Raw genomic sequence first — 25558 nt, forward strand, 5'->3', positions numbered from 1 at the left:
CTGCTGCAATCATCCCTCTCTCCCTGTCTCTGGTAACCTTTACCCTCCATCCTCTTCCTCTAAGTAACACTATCCAATGTCCACCACTTGTACTGCAGGTGGGCACCCTAGAGCTCCAGGCCCAGCTAGAGAGCAGGAAAAAAGGCATGGTGGATGGGCGGACGGCTTCCCTTGGCCCCCATCGCCCCACCACTCATGACAACAGAGAGGGAGTTGATGGTGCAGGAGGCAGAGCCGGAGGACCCTCCTACCAGTTCTCCTATGCCACGCTGCGGCAGCCATCACCTCCGGAGATGGGCATGGAAGACTGGGCCAGCAAGCACCTCAACATGCATACGCAAGGCCTGTTCCGGCGTCGTGTCTCCATTGCCAACATGCTGTCGTGGAACCGTGGATCCATCAAAAAGCCCATGCTTGTCACCAGCAACCGTGCTGTCAGAAAGGAGGCCTGTGAGATGTTCAAGCTTGTGCAGGCCTATATGGGTGACAGACCCTCACGGTTGGACCGCCGTCACTGTGCACTGCTCATAGTCACCAAATGCTGGGACATGCCGGGGCTGAGGGATGAGCTGTATGTGCAGTTGGTCAGGCAGACAACAGGCAATGCCAGCCCCAGAAGTTTGGCAGCAGGCTGGGAACTAATGGCAGTCAGCTTGGCTTTCTTTGCCCCTTCACCCAAGTTCCGCTGCTACCTTGATGGCTACATTCAGAGACACACGGAGTCCACCAGCGACAAGAAATGTGAGTCTCAGACTGAGCAACAGGGTGGGTCACCTTTCTTTCCTCTGTACCTCCCTGTCTTGTCTGATTGTTCACCTTATTTATGTGAGCCAGCAATGTCATTTTCTGTGTAAATAAATTAACCGCTTCCTTTCTCCTTTTCTTTTTGTGGTGGAATTTTAATAATTTAAAGCAGCTACAAAGACTGTTTAACTGATTATATAGCCATATCAGTTCAATTCTGATCCCTCAATATGACCTACATTAGCCAGCAAGTTCTATATAGTACCCTTATATATCTTTTTTTTTAAGGTCATTTTCCCTGAAAGATTAGATGAAATGAAATCAACTATCAGACCAGACTGTGTTGCATGTGCTGAAACAGTGGTGCTACATCATGACATCAACCAAACACATCTGAAGTTGTGGTTTACACTGCTGTATTTGACCAGAGAGGGCACCAAATTCAACACAAAGTGAAAGTTCATTGGAGCTGCTTTAAATGTCATCTGCATGGTCATGTTTATAAGCAGTATTGTATTTGTTCAGCTCAGTGAGGGGATATCACCTCATCAGACATATGACCGTTGCTCTCCTCCATCTTTCACAGTGACTCAGTTTATATTAGAACAGCAGGAACTGAAATTGAAGAAGAATTCAAAATCCAGAAAGAAGCGGAAGCAGAACACTGAGGAAGAAGAAGGTACCTTTTCAAGTTTTTTGGTATTTTGTCCAAGATGTAGCATGATGAACTCTGGCTCTGCAGTGTTTCCCCTGTTTGCACAGGATTATGTGTTTGACAGAGGTAGAGGGAAAAGAGTCCCAGGGATGTGTTTGTACTCACTTTAACCACTGTCTAGAGTCTCCTAGCAATACAAGCCATTAGAATTCAAACATATTACTCCCTTAAGAGTGGCCACTTTGAGTGGGATGGAAAATCCTGCACCGCTGGTCAGATGAGCACATGCTGATGTACTTGCAGACACAATAAATGAGTTTCACAGAAAGTTGGTCAGGAAAAATATGTAGGATGAAGAGAATTTCAGAAGGTTTTGTTTGCGCACAATGGAGCGCACTGTGAATCATCTTAGCGGTCTCTCTTGCCACTTGCATGTCAGAGAGCCCTTTCAGGGGATACCCACTCATGGGCACGAGGAGCCCACATTGCCAGCTGTGGCCATGATGTCACCAGAAAGGAACACAGCCTTCTCACAGTAGACATCACACATTGAACTTGAGTGACTCAGAATGTTTTTTACTGACTACCAAGTCATGAAGATACCGTCAGAATTCTGACTAACAGTGAAGAGAGGGGGGACTTGATGACAACCAGAAGAACAGCTCAGCATGTACAAAAACAGCAGAATGAGGGCTGCTGTTGCATGATGGATGGAGTAGCTAGAACATTTTAGTCTGACCGCAGCTGTGAACAGAAGGAGTGGGAGTCACATGTGGGAACTGGTGGCCTCTACTTTGCCCTCTTAGCCGCATCGGTTTCAGCCAGCACTTGAACGAGTGTTTCATAAACTGTAACCAAGACGAGTCGGCTCTGTATTTTTGTTGTTAATTTTAGCCTCAGCCTATGTGTAGACAGGTGTCATGCGGCTCTGCTTGGTACAGTACACTCCTAATGGGCCCCTACCTCTCCTGGGCTTTGGTTGCCTGGCTGTTGTTATTTTCATGCAATTGAACTTAATGTAAATATAGATGGCCATTAGTATTCATTTCTCACTGCACTCTTGCTTCTCTGCGAGTGAATGAGTGAGTCTCCAGGTCTAGTCAGCATGAGGAGAAAACGCTTCCCTGAGATCAAGGCCAAGTATTTGCATGATCTCTCTAACAAGACATAATTACTGTCAAACTCAGTCAGATTAGCAACAGTTGTGAGAGTGCATGAGAGTCACCTGTTTGCCATAAATCTAAAGGAACATGCTTTGCTACCTTTTGAATCCCCTCACTAACTTTGTTCATTTGGCCCTGGACCAGGTGCCTGATATGATGAGACCCTGGGAAGGGAAATAGACCCATGAGCGCTCAGTATTTGTGTAAACAAATAGCACAGAGAAGAGAGATCTTTTTCTTATGATTACAAACTGACCCAGAAGTTATATGTTTGCTTTTAATGTAAGAAATAGACACTTACAGAACCTAACTTTTGATTAATATTCTGTACCGAAACTGATAGTAGACAGCTTTCTCATTCTGTCCTGAGGCCGTTACATGCGTGCATGCTGAATCACCTCAACGTTGGATGTGTAGGCCGGATCTGTCTCTAAAGCTTTTGTTCAACAGCGGTAAATCTTCCCTCAGCCTGACAGTTTAACCAGGCCTCCTCTAATCCCCATATGCTAGAATCACACTGTCAACATGTCTCTCCAATTACCACTGCCAGCCTCTCCAACACTCTGACATCTGTGGGAAAAAACACAGCTTTTTCTATTTGTGGGAAAGAGCTATAAACGCCCATTATTTTGTGTGTTCTGTAATGCTCAAGGCTTTTTCTGTGAGAATATTAGTAAATGTGTGTATTACTTTTTGGAGTTGGGAAGGTTTTGTTGTTTCTCAATGCTGAAATTGTCTCCTCTCTTCCCCTCCAGGCCTGCCTATCAGCACATACGCCAAATTCTGCCATCGGAAACTGCAAAAGGTCGCAATCACTGGAGGCAAAAAGGTAAACTAGCTTAGATGTTACATTTAACTATCAAAATATTTCACTTCCACATGGTAAAAATAGGACATATGACTTTTAAATGATGATTCACTTCTGAGTCACCCAAGATACTATCACAGAGGAAGACATAATTACAGGCATGCTGACACAGTGACAGCTAAAGACGTAAACACAGACTCACAGCTGTAGACACAACCATGACTGCTATCACTGACATACTCAGGTAGTAAATCTCTGCTTCATCTCTCCTCCTAGGGGCTACGTAAGCCCACCTTGGAAGAGATTGACCACAGCAGGCGTGCCATCATCACCCCTTCCCTGTTTGGCAGCTCCCTGGAGGAGGTGATGGAGAGGCAGAGTGAACTCTTCCCAGACAGGAAACTGCCCTGGGTTCAGGTTCAACTCTCCCAGTATGTTCTGGCTCTGGGCGGGGCTCAGACGGAGGGCATCTTCAGGTAACTAAGCGCATAAAATGACATGCCTCAACTTGAGCTGCGGGGAAGAATGGAGCCCATTGAATTTGAATTGGATCTTCCATGTTGTGTGTGCAGTGTACATAAACAAATATGTGTGTGTGGTCTCCTGTGCCCCCCCATATTAAAGGAGGCTTTGACTGTGTACAGTACACACAGCAGACAGCCGAACAAACACAGCTCTGCTTTGCTCCTGAGACCTGCACTGTTTAACTTGATACTTCATAATGTGCGTTTACATTACTGCTTAAGCTGACAAGCATGTGGGAGCTCCACAAGTGTGTGTTTGTGTTTTCTCCAGCAAATCTCATTCTGTTATGTCTTAACTTATTTGCAAAACCATTCCTTTTCACTAAACCTACTCTATACAGATCTCCCTGTGAAACTTTCCAGGATGACAAGTTTCCTGAACAGTGCCTTGTTTGGCTTTGATATGTTTAGACGGTTGTTTTTGCTCCAAAGATATAAACAATAATAAGAGTATCTGCAGTTTACTGCAGGGCATGAGGAATCTGCAGCTAAAGAGGCAGGGCTCCCTCTTGTGGCCACTGAATGTAACTGATGTGTCTTGTCCTCAGGGTGCCTGGGGACATTGATGAGGTGAATGCATTGAAGCTGCAAGTCGACCAGTGGAGGATACCCGAGAACCTGTCGGACCCCAATGTTCCCGGTGAGGAAGGATGTCTCTTGCAGGATCTGTTTATATATGTGAAGCCCTGGCTCTGGTTTATTATGGTTTATTAAGAGTTTGTGTGTGTGTGTGTGTGTGTGTGTGTGTGTGTGTGTGTGTGTGTGTGTGTGTGTGTGTGTGTGTGTGTGTGTGTGTGTGTGATTCAGCCTCTCTGATGAAGCTGTGGTATCGGGAACTGGAGGAACCTCTTATCCCAATGAACTTCTACAAACAGTGTGTCAGTAACTGTGATGACCCAGTGGCAGCCATAGCAGTGGTTCAGTCTCTGCCTGAGCTCAACAGGCTGGTGCTCTGCTACTTTATCCACTTTCTGCAGGTAAGCACCATGATCTTGCCAAACACACACAGCCCTAAGAGTGCAGAGATAAACCCTCAAAAAACACAATAGTTTTCAGATACTCCTACTCAGAATAGAACAAAACAAGTGTGTGTTTGCGGTGGTGCAGTGGTTCGCACTGTCGCCTCACAGCAAGAAAGTTCCGAGTTTGAGCACGGGATCTTTCTGTGTGGAGTCTGCATGTTCTCACTGTGCCTGCGTGGGTTCTCTCGGGGTACTCCGGCTTCCTCACACAGTCATAAATTGACTGTAGGTGTGACTGTGAGTGTGAATCGTTGTCTGTCTATATGTGTTGGACCTGTCTAGGGTGAACCCCGCCTCTTGTCCCAAGGGCGCTGGGATAAGCTCCAGCCCCCCCCCCCCCCCCCCATGACCCTTAACAGGATAGAAAATGGATGGATGTCCATATTTGATGCTTCCCTCTTATCAAATGATGATTTTTTTCTGCAAATGTAATTAGATACACCAATGAAGGGATGAATCATCATAGAGGCCAAACAGTGCAATAGCACCTGCAATAACTAGCTGTAGCATGGGACCCTAGACTTCCCTTGATTGTATTAGCCAGCTCTGTCCAGGGGATCCGAGGGATCCCAAGGCATTCCTAGGCCAACATGGAGACGCAACCCTCCACAGGGTCACTGGTCTGCCCCATGGCATCCTCCACCCTCTTAATGCATCCTTACTAGATGCCTCAACTGGCTCTCCTGGCCCCTGGCTCCACTCTGAGTCCCACGTGGATGACTGAGATTGTTACCTTATCTCAATCGCAGGTGCTAGCCATCCTCCAGGTAAAACTTGTTTAAAATTCTGTATTTATGTTCTCCTTCTGTCCTTAATGACCCAAATTTCCCAATCATAGATGAGCTGGCACAAACATTTAATTTTAGATTGAGAGTTTTACTTTTTTTTTTTCCCCCTGCTGTTACACCGGCCTGCGCTCCCCTTCCATGAACCAGTCTGCCATCCAGTCCCCCATCAAGCTGGCTTGCTCTCCCTGCCTCCCCTTCCAGAAGCTTCCTTCTTCAACTGTTATTAACATTTCCATGTTTCCCACATTTTGTATTGTAAACTGTTTTCTTGTCTGTAACAACATCTACTGCACGTCTGTCCGTCCTGGGTGAGGGATCCCTCCTCTGTTGCTCACCCTGAGGTTTCTCAGATTTTTCCCTGTTAAAAGGGTTTTCTGTGGAGTTTCTCCTCAGCCGATGTGAGGGTCTGAGGGCAGAGGATGTTGTTATGATGCCATGTGAAGCCCTTTGAGACAAACTGGTTGTGGAAACGGGCTCTACAAATAAAATTGCCTTGCCTTGCCTGGCCTTACTTTTGGCTCAGCTCTGTTTTCATCAAAATATAAGGCTTCAACAAGGCCCCTGTTCAAATTACACCTGTTTCTTTTCTTCTCTTTCTTACTGAAGAACCACCGTAAGATGAAAATTAATCACAAAAATTCCCTTGAACAAGCAAATCAGATATTGAAAACAATCCTAGTATTCATATTTATTCTGCTTGCTGTTGTGAGTGATTACTTTTTTCAAGTGTACATTTAAAACTTCCTGATTCCTAATACTGAAGTTAATCCTCTTACACATAATCTTCACTGAAAAAGTACCAGAACAAACCTCAGTGTGAAGTTTTGATGCTGATTTAAAACAGACTTGCCTCACTGGAGGACTGAATGTGATTTGTGCATTTCATGCTGCCTTGCTAATTCCTCCTGTGCATCCCCAGGTGTTTGCTCAGCCCTCCAACGTGGCTGTAACCAAGATGGATGTGAACAACTTGGCCATGGTGATGGCACCCAACTGCTTACGGTGTCAATCAGACGATCCACGGATTATCTTTGAGAACACACGCAAGGAGATGTCCTTTCTCAGAATGCTCATCGTTCATCTGGATACCACTTTCATTGAAGGAGTGGTGTAGAGCTCCCCCACCCAATACTACCACCACCACCACCTCAGCTTCTACAGTTACACATCTACACAGAAATATACAACTATGTGTACACACTGGAAACTCTTGGGGGGACACCTCATACTACAGCGTATTTCTTACCAAAAGACAATACAAATCAGGCTTTGGAACGTTTTGTTGTTGTTGTTGTTGTTTTTTTACGATAATGCACAGCAACCCCATGTAAGAGCCAAGAAGCAGCTCACTGACACTCAGACTAAAGCAATTAACTTTAATGACGCTAACATATTTACTGTAAGTAGGTAGGTGGGTAGGTATTACTACAGTTTATCATACAACAACTGGGTCTAGTAATATTTGTTGGGAGGTAATCTCTTTCACAAGGAAACTAAAAATAGCCAGGTAGATACTCCACCGTTATTTTTTAATTTGTTTGTTTTTATTTTTACTCCCTGGTATCGTGCGTGTGTGTGTGTGTGATTGTCAGAGTTGCAACCAAAGTCTTCTTTTGTCACATATAGAAAAGAAATGAAAGAAATCCTCTTATAGTGTCTTGTTAATAAGCTTGTTCAGTTTTTAGTTGTTCTGCAGCAGCCACCTCAAGACACAAAAAAGCTGCACCACCACCTCCACCTCCACAGCTGTGTCTCCGAATTTGAGTACAGAGCCAATATTTCTAAGCACAAACTGGAAGGCTACACGGAAAACTCTTTTTAACTCATCTTGGTGGTTCTCAAAGTAAACAACATTTTACACCTCTAAACACTGTAATGAAGTGTTGTTATGACAGTGACGTTGGATATTCAGATGATAATTCTCTCTCTATTCTCTATAAGAAGCCTTTTAATTGTGTTCTGTTTTTGTGGTCTGTATGTTTTGTGGCTCAGGTTTTATGAATAAAACGGGTGTTGGACGTCAAAACCACCCCCACCCCCCCACACCCACCCCCATCAGCATCATGAATCAATCTCATCCCCCCTCACTGAGAAAGAAGTATTGTTCAACTGTCAAGCACTATGAGAATGTAGAGTAAGCTTATTGTGTCCACTCAGGCTTCGCTGATGTAAATAAATACTGTGTGTAAATAGTGTTAACTCTACTTCAAGTGTACTCTAATGATGCAAGATGAGAGTGGAGTAAAGAGCAATATAATGTTTTGGTTTTTTTAATTACTGTTAAGTTCTCTGTTGTAATCGCCTGCCTTTTGAACATAGAACTGATTCAAACCACTCTCCATGTGTGTATAGGTGTGTGATTCTGTAAGGTCTTGTTAAAGTATAGAATGACTGTCTATAAATAAAGGTTTGTTCAATTGTATACTGGTTATTTCCTCTTTGCTTTTTTTGGGGGGTGCTGTGCTGTTTGTTTATACTCCAACTATTCTGGTTCAAAAAGATGTTGTGGCAGCCATCATTATCAGAGATATCTTAAAGTTATATTTAAACTCTTTTAAAACAGTAAAGAGGACACATTTAATATACATTTCTTTTTAGTTTCTGGTGTATAACAAAAATAATTTAAAAAATATTTGAAACTAAAAGAAGACACCTTATTATTTAAAAAATTTATGATGTCTGGCGCAGCGTTTTATAACTGCAGGCATATTCTCAGTCCTGCTAATTTATTCATCAGTTCAGACAAAAAAAATGACAGGGTTTCTGTCAAGATGCTTGCTTGATGAGAGTTAATGAAATATGCACAGGTGTTGGAGTGAATTGCAGTCAAAAGGAGTGATCGGTTGATGAGGAAATTTATCTGTTTTATCATGTAAATGCGACTGTTTAAAAAAAAAAAAGAATATATATCTCTGCGTTTGCAATGTGCTACCTTTGCATCATTGAGGCGTTTGAATGGACGTCGGGAGGCGCTATATGGCCGGTAATCTGTTGAAAAGGTGAAAATGAACTCAAACTTGGTTCAGGGCATTCGATTGGGACCAGATCAAACGTCAGAGAGACGATTAATTATTCTGGAATATATTTCATTAATGCTAGTGCACATAAAAGTGGTGGTTAAAAAGAATCTGGAAAAATTACTGACAAAAAGTTTCTTTTTCCTTAATTTTCTAGCCATTTATGATCGAGTTAAGGTTGGTTTGTTTCATTCATCCCAGTTTACCTACCACTTGGTGTAATTACATAAAAGGGCACTTTCTAGGACGCACCGCGGTATTTCAGAGGCCATCACAGATCATATTGGGACGAATGACGCGCGGGAGCATGATAGGCGCATGCGCACTAAAACACCACACAGCCCGCGCCGGTGGCGAAAGCAACGGCAAGAAATACAACTGCGTAATCTGGAGCAGACAAGCGGAGGCGGCGGAGCCTGCTTGTCGGAAGGATTATACTGCATATTTGACACCCAACCGGACAAAGGGTGGCTGGGGAACAGGTACGATGCTCAAAGCTCACCATCCGTAACACTTAGGCGTGGATGGACCCTCATGGCACCGCGGACTAGGCTCGTTCGGCGGATGCATCAACAGTGTAGCTGGCGTAATGCCGCGTGTCGGCGCTTTGAGTTCAAAACAAACGTGACGAAGTAGAAATACAATGTTGTGTATGTCCACTATATTGCTGTTTTAGTGTTATTACGGTTTTGGGTCCTGGTCGACGTATCCATTCCGCCTGTGTCTGGTTGTATTTTGTCGTGGCTTCTTGGTTGGGGGAAGTTTATTGCTTTGTACCTCGAGTCCACGCCGCTCGCGCACAGTAGGAAAAGTATGAAGAAGTAGGCCTACCGTGAGGCCCAGCTGTGAGTGACAGCTGCTCGGCCAATCAGATTCGCGCATTCCATTCACACTGGGCTGTATCAGCCAGTCACGTTGGCGTGAATTGTGACGTAGGTGGTGGTTTCTTCAAGCTACTCCCTCTGGTTATAAAACACCGGACAACAAAGTGTCAGGTCCTGGCTGACAATTGTGTATCTGGAGAGGCGCGAAGCAAAACCTGTGCTATAAAAAGCGTGTAGAAGAATGGGATTATGTGTGGTTGGACAATTAGCGGCACCTTCATATGCAAAATTAGGTTAGACATGAGGACATGTTAAATTCAACCCGTCTATATTCTCATTTCGACCTGTTATTGCTAAACCTGTTTCTGATGGTTGTAGAATCCCCTACACAGTCACATTTAGGTCGTTGTCGTCTGTTTGGCTCTGCGTTTGTGTTATTCAAATACGAGTTCGCACAATAATTCTTAATTTACTCTTATTATAATTGTGCGACTTGATGATGTCATTCTAGATACCTGCCGGTAACGGGCGCTCATTTTAATTCTCTATCGCGGCCTCCTTTTGTGTCTGTACGTGGGTCGGCTGACTAGCAAACACGTGGGCTGTGTACTCGGAAGACATCTGGTTAGTAGGTCGGGCTGAACCCGCCTCGCTTCGCTCAAGCTACGTTAGACAATGTGTGGTTAGTCAGCTGTACCCTGGATCTAATTAAGATCTTGCAGTATCGAATCGATACTGTTGAGGTTGTATGAAAGAAAGGCTGATGTCTTAATATTTCTTCATATATTCTGCGTGCTGACGAAAGAGGCGCTAGTATTCGGAGCATTAATGCTATTTCATTACGGCCAAAAGGACTACCGCCTCTTGCTGGCTTTGATCAGAACTGGCATGCTAGGAAATGTATTTATTAGGAATATGTAAGGGTGCACACATTTGTAAGCACTGTTCGGTGCTCATAGTGGAAAACTACCATCACTCATCCTCCTCTCTAGACAGCAAATGAAATACTGAAATCGAATGTCTCATTAATAAAGACAACTTAAAGGATTTCAGGTCATCCCCAAGACACTGTAACTTCTCTAGTTCACTAGGTCTCACTAAACATCCTGCACATTTCACCACCATTGACGGGCATGGCTCACCGTAGTATTAGTTTTCCCTTACTGTACACATTTGCATCATGTTACAAAACTTGTAATGTGTTGCTTGTGAACCTTTTTTGTTATTCTTGGCCCTAGATGGCATAATGGCTTAATAAAGGACTCAGTAGTAGTGAATTACTGGCCTTGCAAGACTTAACTGCCTATTGGGCAGAGCTGTGATTTGCCAGTCCTCTGGTAACCTAAATCTTGATGACCTGGAAAAAGACGGGGCTAATTGTAGCATCATTATGTCCTGTTTATCAGTAGTCTAACTGAGGTCATATGGGTGTAGTTTTGATTGGTGTGTTTATTGTGTGTGTGTGTGTGTGTGTACGTGTGTGTGTGTGTACGTGTGTGTGTTTGTATGTGTACAGGAAGGGAGCCTTGATGTGGGCAGTATGAGTAAGACGCCCCCTAACAGAAGAGGGATTACATTTGAGGTGGGAGCTCAGCTTGAGGCCAGAGACAGCCTCAAAAACTGGTGAGTCATGGCCTCATTCATCCTTTTCAATCCTTGAAACTGTAAACCACCTTCACTCTCACGTAGATGTACAGCACATTTTCCCTTTACTTGGCCCATTGTCATCAACCATTAAAAGATTAAGGTCTAGCAATTCCCTTTTCGTGGTTTCGCTTCTGCTCTGCCAGTAAACAACAACTGGCGATATACATTTGAGGTCAGAAATTGCAGCCCCTATTGTTGTGTTGAACAGTACAATTCATTCATGACTGACATGACCAAGCAAGGAAAGCTAAATAATGGGGTGAGGATGGGCCTGGTACATTTGGTGGATACCCCTGACTGCTGTGGGCGACTGACTCTTGTCAAATTAGTTTGGTTTTTAGTAGAGCGAACATTTTCTTCCTCAAACTGCATGTAATAGTAGTCATTCTAATATCATGACATAAAAGCAAAGTACACAATTTCAAAAAAACAATTATCCTTTAAGAAAATTCAGATGTTAAATGTAAAATGGCTAACACTGGTTGCGCAATACAGGATACTCAGCCTGATTTAGGTTGTGATTCACCTTTACACTCCCAAAAATCGTTGGCGCATTCCGAAGCGCTTGCAGACACAATCTTCATGTTCCCAACTGGCTCAGAGCCCAATCTTGAATTTTAGATATCAAATCTCTGCATGTGAACTTTTAGCAGTAGCCCCATTTCAGGCCGATGCTTTAAACTTTATTCCCAACTCATTTCCAGATTCAAAATGTATCAGCGATCTGCATTCCATCCTCTCAGCCGTAAAGTCAACAATATTTTTTTCCTCCTTCTGTTTTTATGCAAAACATTGCACACACAAGCTCTATCAGCGCAATGTTATGTTTTCAGTGGCAGGTTTTTAGGATATTATCAGCTGCTGGTTTTATGAATGTAAAGAATGGCTGCATCTCTTAGGCTATGCAGCAGGTAAATCGATCCCTGAGCATGTACTATTTTACCCTCTCATGTTTATATTCAAACTGTCAAGCAGAAGCATCTGTAACAGCCAACTGATGGGACAGCCTCTCACCATCTGTGTTTTTTACTCTGAGCTCTGGAAAAAAATGACGGGGTTAAGTATCAGATGAGAGTACCATTGTATTTTGTCACCACTGTTTTTAAACAAAGTCAAAGGATGTCAACCCTGATGAGAATATTTTGACAGGTTCTGCGTGTCAGTTTGAGTTCAATGAAAAAACACACTCTACAGCTTTGTTAGTCTGCTGCATGTGGAAGAAATAATAAATGCACAAAACAAAGCTCAGTAATAATTGTTATTTAGAAAAAGAAGAAGAAAAAGTTCAACAATATATGAGCCTTCAGAATGACCAATTACTAATGGCTATCCTGTTAACCATTGAGTCTCACATTTTGAATGATGTTGTTCCTATAGGTATGCTGCCAACATAGAGAAGATAGACTATGAAGATGAAAAAGTACTAATTCATTACCGGCAGTGGAGCCATCGTTATGACGAGTGGTTTGACTGGACAAGTCCCTACTTGAGACCTGTGGAGCGCGTCCAACTGAGGAGGCAAGGCCTGCAGGACGACACCCCTGTGCCTGTAAGCTAAAGATGCTGTTGGGTCTGCTTATTTGTCTCTCTGTAACCTTTGACACATCAAGTCATTCTTCATCTGTCCCTCTTAAATGCTGAAACACAGTGCTGGGGTTTTATTGGCATACTGTAAGAGAAATAGGTTCCTATAAAGTGAAATGAAATATCCGTTTCCTTGGAGTTCAGCTTTAGCGACAATGAATATGTTTGCATGAGAACATAAGTCATCTAGAGTGTTACCAAAAATGAATGTGCCTGTCCTTGTCACCAGGGTTTTCACGTGAATGACAAGGTCCTGGCCAGCTGGTCTGATTGCCGTTTCTACCCTGCTAAGGTCATTTCGGTCAATAAAGATGGTGAGGAAAATACTTCTGAAATATATCACTGTATGTAATAAAACATTTCTAAGTTAACAGTTATAAAAATGTGGTAGGATTGCAGCCTTTTTTCCCATATGCACCTGCTTATTGAAGATGTGTGGCGAGGGCCAGGACATTACATCTATCATCTGATTAAGTACATCAATACTTTGGTTTGGTTTTGATTTTAGCAATTCTACAAGGATTGTGATTTGATATTACTTTTTTTAATCTAGTAAAGTTGGATCATACACTTCTAGAGATCCAAAAGCCTTCTCATCACCTATACCCGTAGTAACCTACCTGCTGCCCAGTTTTGTTTTGTCGCAAGTCATATTTACCAAGTAACTACTAAATAAACTGACAACAGCAAACCTAAGACAAAAGGGAACATTTAGTCAAGACAAAAGGGAACATTTAGTCATGGCAAATCTTGAAAGCTAAGCATATCCCACCCAGTGCGGTCAGCTCTGAGGAAAACAGCAGGAAAATAATGACCCGGGTCAGAAGTACATTACACATAGTATTTGTCTTTTATTTCAGTGTTGAAACAGTTTAACTGTCTAAAGCTTAGCGGCCCGGTGCTTGTGTAACACATTGTCTTGTTCTCCTCTCAGCATCTTACACTGTGAAGTTCTATGATGGCGTCATCCAGACAGTGAAGGGAATTCACGTGAAGCCTTTTATTAAAGAGGTACATGGAGTTAGTGATACAAATATCCATGCATTGATCCGTCAGCAATTTTCTCCTCTTTCTTACTTTCGCTTTTTGCCTTGCTCACAAACAGAGAGGTGGAGGAAAGTCTCGGTCCTCTGAGAGAACCATGGTTAGGAGAGTCCCAAATCGTAGAGACAGGAGGCCTCAGGAGAATGGTGGTCCCAAGAACAAGCGGGCCAGACGCAGTACCTCAGACCAGGAGGATGACAGCAATAGTGAAGACGAGGAGCAGGAGGAGAGTATGCTGAATGAGAATAACAAGAAAGCAAATGTTAAGCTGGAGACTGCACCCCCTATCAAACAGGAAGAGGAAGTATCAGAGCAAGCAGACCAGAAGAAACCCAGGGATGAAGAAAAGGGGGCAGGACTTACAAATGGTATTAAGGTAGAAGAAGATCATCAGCGGACTGATGATGGATGTCATGTTAGTGGCAAAGTGAAAAAGGAGGAGGGGGAGGAGGAACATAACACAGCTAAGCCATATACAGAGTCACCCAAGCCATTCACAGAGGTGCCCAATCAGGCAGATCAGGTGTCTGTCACTACCACAACCACAGAGTCCAATGGAGGAGAAGAGGAGAAGCCCAAAATCCAATCAGAGAGCACTCAGCCTCCAGCAGATGTGCCTCCTCCTCAGCCTGTGAAACGTGAGTGTTCATGAAGTACTCTGGATTTGAGACCCCGTGGAAATGAGGTCATGGTCTGATCTGAGTGATCCAATCACAAGTGGATAGCTCCTTTCAGGTGTGAACGTGCCTGAAGAAAGATGGAGATCACTGAGACCACATTCGGAGATGGTCTGAGCCACATGTGGGCACATTAATTTAGCTGTGTGAACTCAAATGTGTCCTGGGTCACAACGTCTGACGTCCTCTATTCAAGAAGAAATGTATACTGATTTTTGCTGGAATGGTGGCTTATGATGAAAATCATTAGACGAAGTCTGATTTTAAAATGCTAGCTATAGAAGTGCATCATCAAATCATTCTGATTTTGTTTTGATGATGTGATTTTAATTTTCGATTGATTGACTCAGGACTGCAACAGGCAATTTTCACCCAATTTGAACAAAACGGCTGATTGTGTTGCTTGTAATAAACTTGTGGGTAAACATGCCGATTCAAAACTTGCAAATGTATGTTACTGTTACATTTATGGAAGGGAATTGAGATCCAATCACAAGTGGTCACATGAGACCATAGTGTGAACGTCGCTCAGAACTGTATACTAGTGATTGGATATCTAAGGACAAATCCTCAAGCCAGGTTTAAACAGTGCCTGAGTGTGTGATAGTAGTGTCAAGCTCTGTTTATATTTTCAAGACTTGAGCAACTAAATAAATGTGATTTATCTCTGACAGCGGTGAGGAAGCAGGGTTTCCACAACCCCAACAGATTCAGCAGAGAACCATGTAAGTACACTTTTATATTTTCTCCCTGTCCTCGTGTGTTGTTCAAATTGTCCTTATGTCCATATTTTTATTCTATTTTCAGTGTACCGAGTTATCAAAAACCAACCCCCTCCCGTCCTGTCCATCAACCTTGACCATAACCCGTTCAAGTGTAGTGCTCCTGGCTGCACAAAATCATTCCGTAAGGCCAAGCTGCTGCACTACCATATGAAATATTACCATGGTGAGGAGCAGCCTCCAGAGACAGAGTGCAGTCCTACCAGGAGTGTCCAGACCAGGGCCTCTGATAAACAGGCTACTGCCACCAATTTGGACAGTCCGAAGAGAAGACGAACCATCTCTGCCACTATGCGTGAGTTTATCTCCACTTTAATTTCTGTCCCACTGGATCTGACAGAGAGAACCAGCTGTTCTTCCTAGAAGGCTAGGGTCAAATGCAACTCATGTAGCATTCAAATAAAATATACTTTATAAAGATATTTTAATTAATATTGACACTCTTCTAAAAATGAATGTGTTCATGTATTAAGTCAAGTCAATTTTATTTGTATAGCGCCAAATCACAATAAAAGTTATCTCATGATACTTTACAAGTAGAGCAGGCCTAGCACCACACTCCTTCAAGACCTTCCTTTTAACAGGCAGGAATGTCAAGGAGATATAAGCTCAATGGGGACGGCCTTCTGCTTTGACCAGTTGGGGGGAAAGAGAGCAGGGCAGAGACAAGGACAGATAATGGAGGAAGACGGATATACAGAAGGGAAGAGAGGGACAGAGATAAAGAGAGAGAGAAAGGGAAGGAGAATGCTGGACAGATGGGGACGTGAGCAGGTGGCGCTATGTGTGACAGCTTGAGCCTCTTCAGGTCTGTAGCCTCCTCCAGCAGCACCTGGGATCTGTGATGAGGGGAGCCTGAAGGCTCCGGAGAAGAAGACGAGTTCGTAATATGTATGAGTATGATTTATGTATGACACATATAGGAGGACAGCGAAGGAAGAGAGGAGGAGAGAGAGGCCCATTGCACCATGGGAGAGCCAGTCTAAGCCTACAGCTTCATATCTAAGTGCTAGCCTAAACCAGACCTAACTATAAGCTTTATCAAAAAAGAAGTTCTTAAGTCTGCTCTTAAACATAGACAGGTTTTCTGAATCCCAGACTGAAGTGTGTGGGGTTTTTTTTTTTTGTTTTTTTTTCGGTTTTTCTGTTTAAACAGCTGCTAGTTTTGACTTCTTATGTAGTGCTATCAGAGTGAAGCATAATCCATCCATCCATCCATTTTCTACTGCTTATCCTGTTAAGGGTCATGGGGGGGGGGGGGAGCTGGAGCCTATCCGAGCAGCCTTCAGGTGAGAGGCAGGGTTCACCCTGGACAGGTCCCCAGTCCATCACAGTGCCAACACATATAGACAGACAGCCATTCACTCTCACAGCCACACCTACTGTCAATTTAGAGTGTGAAGCAAAATGATAACTGTTATTCTGTAGGGATGTGTAAAACTGAGGAGGGCTGCTGAGTCATGTAGTTCAAAACTGAAACACATTTTTATCAACAGAAGTATTTTTTTCTTTGTATTTATTCCTTACTACTTGTAATTGATTGTGAACAATAAATTGCAATTACAGACTCTGTAGTATCTGCGTCAGCACTCTGTGGTGAGGTGAAGACTGCAGGCAGGCGCACGTCAGCCCCGTCTGCAGTTAGTACCCAGGGCCAACAGCAGAGGGCGCTACTGAGGGAAAAATGCAAGGAGAACCAGCTGGACAGGAATGGGTGCCAGCAGCAAGACAGAGACTCTGACAAGAGTGGCTTTAACATCAGTCAGTAGCATTGTGATTTGAGTTCTCACATTTTAATGTCTTTGTCACCTATTTGCATTAATGCTGCAATGTGTCCTATTTTATTTATTGTAACTTAATGCTCCCCAGGTTCAGTAAAAGACAGACTGAAAGACAAACCAAAACAGAAGGACTTCCTCCGCATTAAACTAAAGAAGCGGAAGAAGAAAAAGAAGGCAAAGTCTGGTAAGAAGGGATCCCAGGCATTGGGCCTCATCACATATCTTCTGCTTTGCACGCGCATTCCCTGTGACGTTGTGGACATGGCTAGGCTGCAAAGCACTCATTCACTCCTTTCGGTGTTGGCTGAGCCTCTGCGTGTGGGAGAAGTGGTACATCTGTTGCTGGCCCCAGTCATACTCCATTATTTAAACCAAGCTATACATGAAAGCTTGGTTTAACTGTTATATGACAACTCTGTACCGGTGATGAAAAGTGCGGGTTCTGACTAACTTGAACGCAATTCCACTCTGTTGTTCCGAGTTGGTACTCACAAGTACATGAATGTGATTGGCATGTATGCATAGGCTGCCTTCCTCAGACTGCCTACTTCACTGGATGAAGGCCTGAAACCGTTGACATACGGAGTTTTATAACAATGATCGGCCCTGATTGTTCTTGAGTCTGTCATATTTTTCCTCAATGTTTGCTTGTCATCCCCTGTTGGGCATTTGTTTCGAAATTTCCAAAGTTGACATTTTGTTTTACGTCTGCTCCACCCCCCCCCTCCCCTTCCCTGTATTAACAGACTACACAGGTAGTGAGGAGAATATTGACATCTCTGTATTGGGTCTTCCATCCAAATTGAATTTGCCACTCAAACCCCCCCTCTCACACAATCACAAGCCTGAGGCCTACCCCAGCAGGCCTGGATACAGCTACTCAGAGCAGATAAATGTGGATGGTGGGTATCTCTGACGGTGCATGTTTTTGTGTGTGACTGTACATAGTTTCCTCTCCCCTTCATTCTTCAGTCCATCATGTTTTCTTCGTTTGATCTGCACCACACCTGGTATCTGTGTCCAAATGTTTTTCATGTCCTGACCTTCAGAGGCAAAGTGCCGGCTGTCGCTGCTAAATATTCTTTGCTTGTTGATTGAGTGCTGAGCTGTTCTTCGCTGCTACGGCTTGTTTCATCATGTAATCCACAAATATTCAGTAAAACTCAATTAGTGCATACATGTTTAAGTATTATAGAAAATGATGTGTGAGAAATGTAATATTAACTGGGTCATGATGGCAAAAGTCACATCTTTACAAGTTGGCATTCCTTTGAAAATTGTAACATCCCAGTGTGGCTTTGTCACTGTAGATGAGGATAGCATGAGCGACTGGTCCACTGACAGCTGTGGATGGAGCGATGAAGATTACGGGGTGGACTTGGATGTCACAACACCACCCTTAAGTCTGGACTCTGGTGCTGTTGACACAAGTGACCAAGAGATAGTGCGGTGTATCTGCGAGGTGGAGGAAGAGAATGACTTCATGATCCAAGTGAGATGTTTTGTTATTGATTGATATCATTTATTTCTTCTTCTTCTTCTTCTTTTTGTCTTTGGCTCACAGTTGTAAAAATTGGATTTATTTGTGACTCCCTCAGTGTGAAGATTGTTTGTGCTGGCAACATGGCACCTGCATGGGCCTACTGGAAGATAATGTTCCAGACAGATACTCATGCTACATTTGCAGAGACCCTCCAGGTGAGTACAAACCACCTTCTCAAATGCTGTTGCATTAAATTCCATTGTGTATACTGTGATCATTTTATGTATGCTGAGGTTACGTTTTAATTTAAACAAACTTTTACCGATGCAGATGTGTTTGGTTTAGATGGATTAACACTTATTGGGCTTGCTGTAACTTAAGGAATCAGTTCCCACTCAAGTAATTTAACCTTTATTTTGCCCATGAGTTTAGAATTTTTGCCCCCAGCAAGAAAAAATTTGTAAAAAAAAATAAAGATGTGATCAGAAACAAATGAACAAAGCCCTCAAAAAGGGCACTGCTGGAATAAAATACCTGTGTGATGTGACATAATGAAGAGCATAGCCCTGGGGTCTGCAGGTTTCCTTGTTGGTAGGATTAAGGTTCACAGCAACCAGGCTCTGTACGAGTCATTGCCACCCCTCTTTACCACTTCAATAAGGATTTCTGAACAACTCAACTCTTTGAGACTGCTTGTTTGTAATATCATGATTTTTCTCAGGTCAGAGGCAGAGTTTGCGCTACTGGTATGACCGTGAATGGTTGAGCAATGGACACATGTACGGCCTATCCTTCCTGGAAGAAAACTACTCACACCAAAATGCCAAGAAGATCACTACCACGCACCAGCTTCTGGGAGATGTGCACCATGTGGTAGAGATCCTCAATGGGCTGCAGCTGAAGATGAGTGTCTTACAGTGAGTACAGGATACCTGTAAGAACAGGCTGGAGGCTGGCCTCTGTCAAGACTGAAATCAATTATATGTCGAATGTGATAGAAATTGTCACCAGGTGTGACCAGGGGTGTTGTCGACAGTGGTCTAATTTTTGCCTTGGCTCCTCAGAAGCAACACTCACCCTGACCTGCAGCTGTGGCGCCAACCCTGGAAGCAGGTACAGCGGCCACTGAGTGGCTCCAACTCGTGCTTGGGCAGTGACGCAGTTCCATCTCCAGTGACTCCTGATGAGGACATGAGCCGAGGCGAGATTTTATTGTCTAATGCGCTGGAGAGGCTGAGCAGGGCTGCGACAGCTGCAACTGCCTCCTCATCCTGTTCCTCCTCACCCTTCCCATCTTTCCAAGACTCGTATATCAGCAGTGAACACTGTTACCAGAAACCGCGGGCTTACTACCCAGCAGTGGAGCAGAGGCTGGTAGTGGAGACCCGACAGGGCTCTGAGTTAGAAGACAGCATGAGAAGCACTGAGGAACTCCTGGAGAGGGAGCAGCGTTATGGCAGTCTGCTGGAAACCGACAAGCCCAAATCACTGGGCACAACTTACAAGGTTAGGCTGAATACCCAATTGCTAATGTTGCTGAAATTGTAAAAATTATAATCGATACAATAAAGATGTAACTACATGTATTCTTTCCAAAAAAAAAATTTAGTGTGAGTCAGTCTTTTTCTGCACCAGCTACACATGCACCGTTTCCCCTCCAGCTCTCAGTGATGGATGGGTGTATGTAGCTTCTGCTAATTCGTTTAAACCAGAGCCCGATGTACCTGTTGTACCATTGGCATCTCTCTTCTGGAAACAGGTTTTTCCATTTAATTGATGGAAGATGAACTTGTCTGCTAATTGGCTGATCAGACCAAAGCTAGATGCTAGCAAGTGTTGTTGTCATAGCGATTGATGGTTTAGTTGGCTGAACTTTCCTTGATTGTGGACCATCAGGAAATAACAGTGGAGTCTGACTGAGCTGCCCATAATGATCAAGCAGCCTCTTACAAACATCCACACTACAATGATCCTTAAGTGCTTTTATACCACAGATTGTTCTATAAACCATAAGAGCTCGTTCTTCCCATAATTTTCTTTCAGAGTCATCACGGTCATATGTGGCCTAGGAATAAAGAACCACAGAACATTTCAAAATAAGGTTGCGGTGTTGTAATTCTTTTGTGCTTGGATAAAGTGCATCTGATTTTAGTTGCTTTGGTGCAAAAACTACTGAGGTGAAGCCATTATTTGATTTTTTTTTTTTTTGGTTTTGATCCCCCCCCGACCGTCTACAGGCTTTGATGGGCAGCTCATGGTCACAGGCTGAGATGAAGGATGAGGTGGGGAGAGATCCTGAAGAGGCTTCAGATAACAGCAGACAGCATCAGCAATGGCAGATCAACCTGTTGGATCACATTGATGCAGTCCAGGATGAGGTCTCTCACAGGATGGACTTCATTGAGAGGGAGTTGGACGGTAAGAGTTTTCCTGGCCTTCGAGTGGTCCAAAACATGATATCTGAGCAGTGTGTTCTTACCTGATGCTGTACTGGTTCCCCTCAGTGCTGGAGAGCTGGCTCGACTACACGGGAGAACTAGAGCCTCCAGAACCCTTGGCACGTCTGCCACAGCTCAAACACCGCATGAAGCGGCTGATGACACAGCTGGGCAAGGTGCAGCAGATTGCACTGTACAGCTCCACATGAGGGCACCAGAGAACAGCAGTACGTGGAAAGATGACGATATAAATGCAAGTGCAAGACCCTGATTGTATAACACGATTTGTGACCTGCTGCTGTTTCACCTTCTAAAGGTTCTTTGTGGTGATATCTGATGCCACAGCCAGCCAGTGTCATACATTAGTACCTATATGAACATTTATGGAAGGTTGGCATCTTAAATCAGGATTAAACACAAAAAGTAACCTCGTAAATGCAGGAGAAAATTGTAGGACCAGACTACACTTGTTTCCCATGCAAGTCCTTTTTGAATGCCTTCTGTTTATGACACAGATGAAGGCTGCTCTGTCTCTCGGTGCACAGTGCTTTACATCCACAAGCTTTATATTCCAATTGCAGTTGAGATCCTATTTGCAATAGTTTTATGAAATATTCAAATGGATACTGCCCTTGCATTAACATTGTTCCATACTTGAGTTTTGATCACCTGTCATTCATTGAAATTCACTCTGGACAAATAATCCCTTGAAGACACCCAGTATGTAATGGCACTTTACAAGCTGTTTCAACAGATAATTATCTGTTTTTCACCCACCTGAGTGTTTGGTTTTCCTCTACACTGTGAATTTATTTTTGTCTGGAATCAAAGGCATCTTATTTTAAGCTTCAGATCCTAAGCGTGACATCTGTTTTAGTCTTAAATTGTAATGTTTCTCTTCCTAAAACTTTTCTCATTATTGTACCAATGTTCTTGGTTAATTCTTGTGTTAATCCCTTACATCAATTTACACCCTGCATTGTTACTCCAGCACTTGACCTAGGATTCACTCGAGTGTATGTGGACTTTTCTCAGCCTAACCTAGCATCTTGTACTTTGTCAGTGACAGATACTACTTAGATGACCTGTACATGTATTATTTTCCGGATTTTGTTTCATTGGTTTCTTTACAGTGTTTTGGTTATTTGTAGATAAGTCATTAAAATGTGCTCTTTATTGAAACCTTTCTCCAAATACATATGTTGTATGCTACTGTACTGTAACTGTCTTAGAAGCAGGGAAAATATTGAAAACAATGCAAACAGATTTGCTCGTACTTAAATAAACTATCATTGTTATTAATCCTTACAGGCATGTTCTTGGACGTCTTCTCTCTGTGTCTCTTAAGCCTTTTTCATCGTGTTTAGCCAGCTGGACAAACACTTGTCAAAGGTTGCATCATTCACTGTTTGATGTAACATGTTTTCTCCTCAGCTGATTTGGGCTCTTACACAACCACACTGAAATCCAGGCCAGCAGTAGTGTGAGGGTTTGCAGAACTAAGACTTCTTCCCTGATGATTTGTCACTGAGCAAGGCATTCAAACAACACTGGTTGCACGTGGGACCTGTAAAGTAGGGAAATGAATGAGAGGGCTCTTTTTTTTTTGAGAGAGGAGAGAGATTGCGTGCTCACTCCATGTTTTTATTTTATGCTATTTGTGCAGTTACATAATCAGATTGAAAATAAAAAACATGATGGGAATCCTAATCAGTTAATCTCTCAAAATTGAACTAGCATCACGTGGAGAGAGCCCAATATATTCCCCACAAAAACCTCAAAGATTTTTGGATTTCTGATGGAAATTCGATTAAATGTTGAGGTCACTTTTCAATCAATCTGTATGTTATCACCAGTTCCCCCCCCCCCCCCCCCCCCAAACACCACAAACACGCGTGACATTTTGGTAACTGAGCTGCCCGATTTGGCTTTTTTTCAGCCTAAATTTGGTTTAAAAACAAGGTAAAAAAAAAACTGGGTCAATATCGAGCTAAATGATGATGGGCTTTAGAGTGGACTGGTATTACGAATGTCAATATTTTTAAAAAAGACGCCTGTTTAAAAAAAAATGTTGCAATGATCTCACCTCTCATTAGCGAAGGCGTGCCGTAGGGTGTGCGCTGTACGTGTTTTCATTTTCGCCGGGAAGGGAGAAGTTCTAGGACATAATCTATATGATGTTGAGATACGTAATCTAAATGAAAACGTGTTGTTTGTATACGAATTAAAAACTACGCTCAATCTTTACCCGTTCGTGCTTGACTCGGTGGTTATGATTCGGGGCAGAGTGAGACCTCTGTCTCCGCCTCTTTGGTGAGCCTCCTTTGATTGGCTGCTCCGGGTGTCTGTGATGCAGCGAGTAGTTCCGCCCAGGATCACGTCGAAATACTAGTTGAAGCAGAGGAAGCGGCGGGCTGCTGCAGTCTTGTATACTTAGTGTCAAATATTTGTATCGCTGTTCATATTCAACGATATACCCGGATAGGAATTGACGGAAAGCCCCGGACACCTATTTTATTGTCAAGGTAAGTTTTGTATCCGTATTTGAGCGATACCGTCTCCCCATTTACCCGCTAACAGATGTGCCACGGGAGATTATCTACGCTCGCTGGGCTTCCCAACCTTTTCTTCTTGTCGTTGAATCGATTATTACGAGGAATGACTTGTGGAAAACCCACTAGAAACCGGTAGAACAACGGTTCGCACGCGCTGACCAGTGAGTTCCAAGAGCGCGAGGGAGCGAGCGAGACGGTCCAGTTAGAACAACTGCAGTTACTGAATTGAGTTCATCGCTGCTTCCCTCAACAGTGGCGCAACAAAGCTGCTATTTTCACACTCACACACACATACACACACATACACACACACACACACACTTCATCATAGCGCCATTATGTTCCGTTACTAGGTGTACACACCATATAAACATTGGCTTTAGCTATTTCACATTTGTTCTTTAATCGCCAATTAAGGACGTGGTTTCCGGTTAGCTTTTAGCTGCAATTCAATCCACTGATAAAGGAGACATGTCACTCCGTGAATCCCAGCAGGAATAAGTATTCAACGATTGAAGTGGTGTCGCCACGATATTAAATACCGTTCAGGTGATACTCGTTGTAACATTGTGATATTAGTTTGGTTTTCCCTCTGGTTTCTCTTTGATCTTGGTTTGAACAGCACTGTGCTGCTCGTCATCTACATACTCTTTTATTCAACATGTTCTTCAACACTGTCTGGGACAGACTGCAGGACTTGTCATATCTATCATGTTCAGATCTTATCAATCATACTGATGTAACTGCAGACACACGTTACCACATGATGGATGGCAATGGTGGCCATGTGAAGGTCACACAGGTGGGAAGTGTAGAGCTAGATGGTCGGTGTCAGATGCTCCACCTTTGTTAACAACGGTACTATAGTCTGTAAATTCACAGTTAAAATCCAGCAAGGAAAAAAAAATGTTACCAAAAAGCCCAAGGTTATAGTTTTGTCGTTATGTGGTAAAATGCAAATTAATAATCTGTATGTCACAGCCAGTGTCTGATAGTTTATTTTTTACTAAGTTATTGTACGGTGGTGGCGTTTCATTCAGTGTCCTATCACCCCACAGCGCCCTCAGCAGGGTCACGTGGTCGGGGATAGCGCTTGCGCAGCAACCTGTTGTCACTCACAATATTGTGAAGAAACATTTGTCATTGTTCAGACTGGAAGAGCAAGGACATAAAGCCTCTCTTCACCTTGTTGTAAAGCAGTCATTTGTTTTAATGGAAGCAAAAGAGCAGAGACAAGTCACTTTGTGGTTTATTGCCTTATCAGTAGAAGCAGCATAGCACTGGTTGATCATTACCGTCAGTAACTGCTGCCTAACTAATGGGAGTGAGAAAAGTTGTTTATTAAGGCATACCTTTATAGTTGAGAGCTTAGGAGACTTTGTTAGAATTGTCTGTATTTGGTCTCACTCTAGCACAGCTCATTTCGAATCACTTAAAATGGGCTCATTGCTGCATTTGTCCCACTTTCTCATTCTTTCCAACTGTAGTGGGAGTGCACTTCCCACAAAGGCCCAGATAAACAAACATACCTCACCACTATTCAAGGTGGAAACACAAGCAAGAATTGTAAAGGTGACATTAAGGGCTGCAACTAACAGGTATTTTCAACCTCAATTAATCTGCCGTTTATTTTCATTATTAAGCATTTGGTCTAAAATGTCAAAATTTGAAAAACCAAATGCCTGTCACAGTTTCCTAGAGCCAGCTTCTGCTGCAAAGGTGGAGTGCCATCTCTGGGTCAGGGATGAGACCCTGCCCCAGGTGGAGGAGTTCAAGTACCTTGGGGTCTTGTTCATGAGTGAAGGAAAGATGGATAGTGAGATCGACAGGGGGATTGGTGCAGCATTTACAGTGATGCGGACTCTGCATCGGTCCATCACGGTGAAGAGAGAGCTGAGCTGAGAGCTCTCAATTTACCGGACGATCTATGTTCTATCCTCACCTATGGTCATCAGCTTTGGGTAATGACTGAAAGGACAGGAGCGTGGATACAAGCGGCCAAAATGTGTTTCCTCCAGAGGG

General features: G+C 43.3%; 3 protein-coding genes and 1 long non-coding RNA gene across 10 annotated transcripts in view; 3 read left to right on the forward strand and 1 right to left on the reverse strand.

The window, feature by feature from the left end:
• The window catches only part of arhgap46a (Rho GTPase activating protein 46a), a 33132-nt gene extending 25012 nt beyond the window's left edge, over positions 1 to 8120 (forward strand). Inside the window, exons 4-10 of one of the 2 annotated variants that reach the window (XM_086198584.1) lie at positions 99 to 765; positions 1331 to 1423; positions 3318 to 3391; positions 3647 to 3846; positions 4443 to 4534; positions 4702 to 4871; positions 6624 to 8120. In XM_086198584.1, coding sequence (XP_086054710.1) covers positions 99 to 765; positions 1331 to 1423; positions 3318 to 3391; positions 3647 to 3846; positions 4443 to 4534; positions 4702 to 4871; positions 6624 to 6818 — 1491 coding nt within the window. In that variant the 3' untranslated portion in view covers positions 6819 to 8120. The remainder of the gene's footprint in view (positions 1 to 98; positions 766 to 1330; positions 1424 to 3317; positions 3392 to 3646; positions 3847 to 4442; positions 4535 to 4701; positions 4872 to 6623) is intronic. The other variant, XM_086198585.1, reaches the window with a different exon arrangement.
• Positions 8121 to 9036: 916 nt separating this feature from the next.
• Positions 9037 to 22290, forward strand: phf20a (PHD finger protein 20, a). 4 transcript variants are annotated; one of them, XM_086198594.1, is made up of 17 exons: positions 9058 to 9203; positions 11062 to 11168; positions 12570 to 12741; positions 13006 to 13090; positions 13711 to 13787; positions 13882 to 14458; positions 15172 to 15222; positions 15305 to 15574; positions 16846 to 17040; positions 17149 to 17244; positions 17807 to 17962; positions 18371 to 18552; positions 18659 to 18758; positions 19265 to 19460; positions 19608 to 20049; positions 20781 to 20961; positions 21048 to 22289. In XM_086198594.1, exons 2-17 carry the CDS (start codon positions 11086 to 11088, stop codon positions 21188 to 21190), a joined length of 3006 nt encoding a protein of 1001 aa, XP_086054720.1. In that variant the 5' UTR covers positions 9058 to 9203; positions 11062 to 11085; the 3' UTR covers positions 21191 to 22289. The 4 variants fall into 4 exon arrangements, with proteins under 4 accessions (XP_086054719.1, XP_086054721.1, XP_086054720.1 ...); XM_086198593.1 differs by lacking the exon at positions 11062 to 11168 and having other exon boundaries at positions 9037 to 9203; positions 21048 to 22290; XM_086198596.1 differs by lacking the exon at positions 17807 to 17962.
• Positions 22159 to 23651, reverse strand: LOC147267631 (uncharacterized). The gene is made up of 3 exons (XR_015112053.1): positions 23230 to 23651; positions 23068 to 23151; positions 22159 to 22548 (listed from the first exon to the last, which is right to left on the reverse strand). It is a non-coding gene; the product is annotated as an uncharacterized LOC147267631 (long non-coding RNA).
• ndrg3a (ndrg family member 3a) overlaps positions 23316 to 25558 on the forward strand; it is a 33312-nt gene continuing 31069 nt past the window's right edge. Inside the window, exon 1 of one of the 3 annotated variants that reach the window (XM_086198599.1) lies at positions 23316 to 23506. The gene's annotated coding sequence lies outside the window, so the exon portion shown is untranslated. The remainder of the gene's footprint in view (positions 23507 to 25558) is intronic. The other 2 variants (XM_086198598.1, XM_086198600.1) reach the window with 2 other exon arrangements.

Source organism: Aulostomus chinensis, chromosome 3 (assembly GCF_037954235.1).
Source record: "Aulostomus chinensis isolate RoL2024-O1b breed Wild chromosome 3, RoL_Achi_v1.0, whole genome shotgun sequence".
In the NCBI taxonomy this organism is placed as follows: Eukaryota; Metazoa; Chordata; class Actinopteri; order Syngnathiformes; family Aulostomidae; genus Aulostomus; species Aulostomus chinensis.